The sequence below is a fragment of the Miscanthus floridulus genome, chromosome 9 (assembly GCF_019320115.1).
Source record: "Miscanthus floridulus cultivar M001 chromosome 9, ASM1932011v1, whole genome shotgun sequence".
Taxonomy (NCBI): Eukaryota; Viridiplantae; Streptophyta; class Magnoliopsida; order Poales; family Poaceae; genus Miscanthus; species Miscanthus floridulus.
The window spans coordinates 47,455,613-47,457,538 of record NC_089588.1 but is presented as its reverse complement, the minus strand read 5'-3'; the positions used below and the strand labels follow the sequence as shown (position 1 = coordinate 47,457,538).

Below are 1,926 nucleotides of genomic sequence, written 5' to 3'. Positions count from 1 at the left end.
TTGTTGAACAATGTAATGGGTGTTGCTTGCCATTGTTGTTGATGTTGTTGTGATGTTGCCCTAAGTATTTTTGTTCATGTCAACATTCAATGCTCTTTTAACATCTATTTCTTATGATGACCAGGGAGCATATGAAGTGGGATTTGCTGCTGGAGTGGATCATGCTGGACTTTCTGTTACTAGGTGTAGGGGCTGCTGCTAGAGTGGCTGATGCTGGTGTAGGATCTGATGATGATTGGTTGAGTGCTACTGATGATGGTGCCCCTAATGAAGACTTAGATGACAAGTGGAGTACTAATGATGATTGGTCAAATGTTGATGATGAAGGGGACTGCACTGATAATGAGGAAGCCAGGTTTGATGATGCATGCTGCTAGGTGTCAGCAGAAGAGGAGAAGGATTGCTACTGCTATGCTGTTGCTAGGTATGTACCACTGTGACAAGTTCATGAACAAGGCTGGTTATAGAGTCCCACTTGAAACTAGGATATCAGTGGACTATGAGAACCCTAGGACATAGGACACAATGCTCTAACATGTTTAGGATGCACAATCGATGTTTTTTATAGCCTTCACACTTTGCTAGTTGAGAGATATGGTCTGCAGTCCACTACAAAAATGACTTCTATAGAGGCTCTAGCAATGTTTTTGTGGATGTGTGGTGCCCCTCAGTCCATGAGACAAGCTGATAATAGATTTGAGAGGTCACTAGGGACATGTAGCAACAAGTTTGATAAGGTACTGTCTAGTGTGATGAAGCTAGCAATTGATATCATTAGGCCAAAGGATCCACAATTTTCAACTATTCATAGAAGGTTACAATCTCCTCGGTTTGCTCCGTACTTTGATAAATGCATTGGAGCTATAGATGAGACACATGTACCTGTCACTGTGCCAACTGAGAAGGTAGTCCAGTACACAGGAAGGAAAGGAATCACCACGCAGAATGTGTTAGCCGTATGCGACTTTGATATGAGATTTACTTTTGTTCTAGCTGGATGGCCAGGATCAGTTCATGATATGAGGGTGTTCAATGATGCACTTGAGAAATTTGGTGACAAGTTTCCACATCCACCTGTAGGTATGTATGGGCTTTTACATTTCTTCATTGTCTTTGTCATAGTATTTGTCATGTTACTTACACAAGTATTGTGTTGTGTAGACAAATTTTATCTTGTTGACTCGGGGTACCCAAATCGACCGGGTTTTCTTGCACCGTACAGAGGTACAAAATACCATGTCCCCGAATGGAGAGAAGGGCCTGCACCTAGAGGTAAAAAAGAGCTGTTCAATTACACACATTCTTCACTTAGAAATGTTATAGAGAGGTCTTTTGGAGTCCTAAAGATGAAGTGGAGAATTTTGTTGGATTTGCCTAGTTTTCCCATGGCAAAGCAAAGCAAAATAATAATGGCATGCATGGCACTGCACAATTTCATTAGACAGAGTGGTATGATGGATGACCTCTTTGACTTGTGTGATCAAGATGAAAACTATACCATAGAGGAAGGAACTTCAACTCAAGCAACTAGAGGCACCACACGTTTTGGAGACGAAGATGAAAACATGAATCAATTTCGTGATTGGATAGCGAATGGTTTGATGTTTGCAAGGTCATAGCAGCGCCATGGTTTGTAATAATGAAGTTTTTTGTAAACCATTTGAACATTATTTGTCAAAATGTACATAGCGGCAAACAACTACCATAGCAGTCAAGCAGAGTAGCCAAGCATGTAGCAGAGCAGCCAAGCAGAGCAGCAAGCCAGGCGTGCATTTGGTGCCAAGGCCGCACGCAGGAGGCAACAGCGCTAGTGGGAGCCAGCAGCGCGGCACCGTTGACGCCAAATGCCAGGTGCACCAAGTTAGTATTAATGAGGGGGCCTATGTTTGGTATTTATAAACATATACATGTCAGGTTTAGTCACCT

The 1,926-nt window shown here is 42.5% G+C and overlaps 1 protein-coding gene across 1 annotated transcript; it reads left to right on the top strand.

The window, feature by feature from the left end:
- The first annotated feature begins 661 nt into the window (after positions 1-661).
- On the top strand, positions 662-1,619 carry LOC136479825 (uncharacterized). The gene is made up of 2 exons (XM_066477562.1): positions 662-1,006; positions 1,163-1,619. Exons 1-2 carry the CDS (start codon positions 675-677, stop codon positions 1,617-1,619), a joined length of 789 nt encoding a protein of 262 aa, XP_066333659.1. The 5' UTR covers positions 662-674.
- The last annotated feature ends 307 nt before the right edge of the window (positions 1,620-1,926 follow it).

Bases quoted from the DNA above. Each gene is read 5' to 3' on its own strand.
- LOC136479825 (XM_066477562.1), top strand. From the start codon at position 675: ATGAGACAAGCTGATAATAGATTTGAGAGGTCACTAGGGACATGTAGC. The intron at 1,007-1,162 runs ATCAGTTCATGA...GTGTTGTGTAGA, and splicing joins GTTCTAGCTGGATGGCCAGG to CAAATTTTATCTTGTTGACT.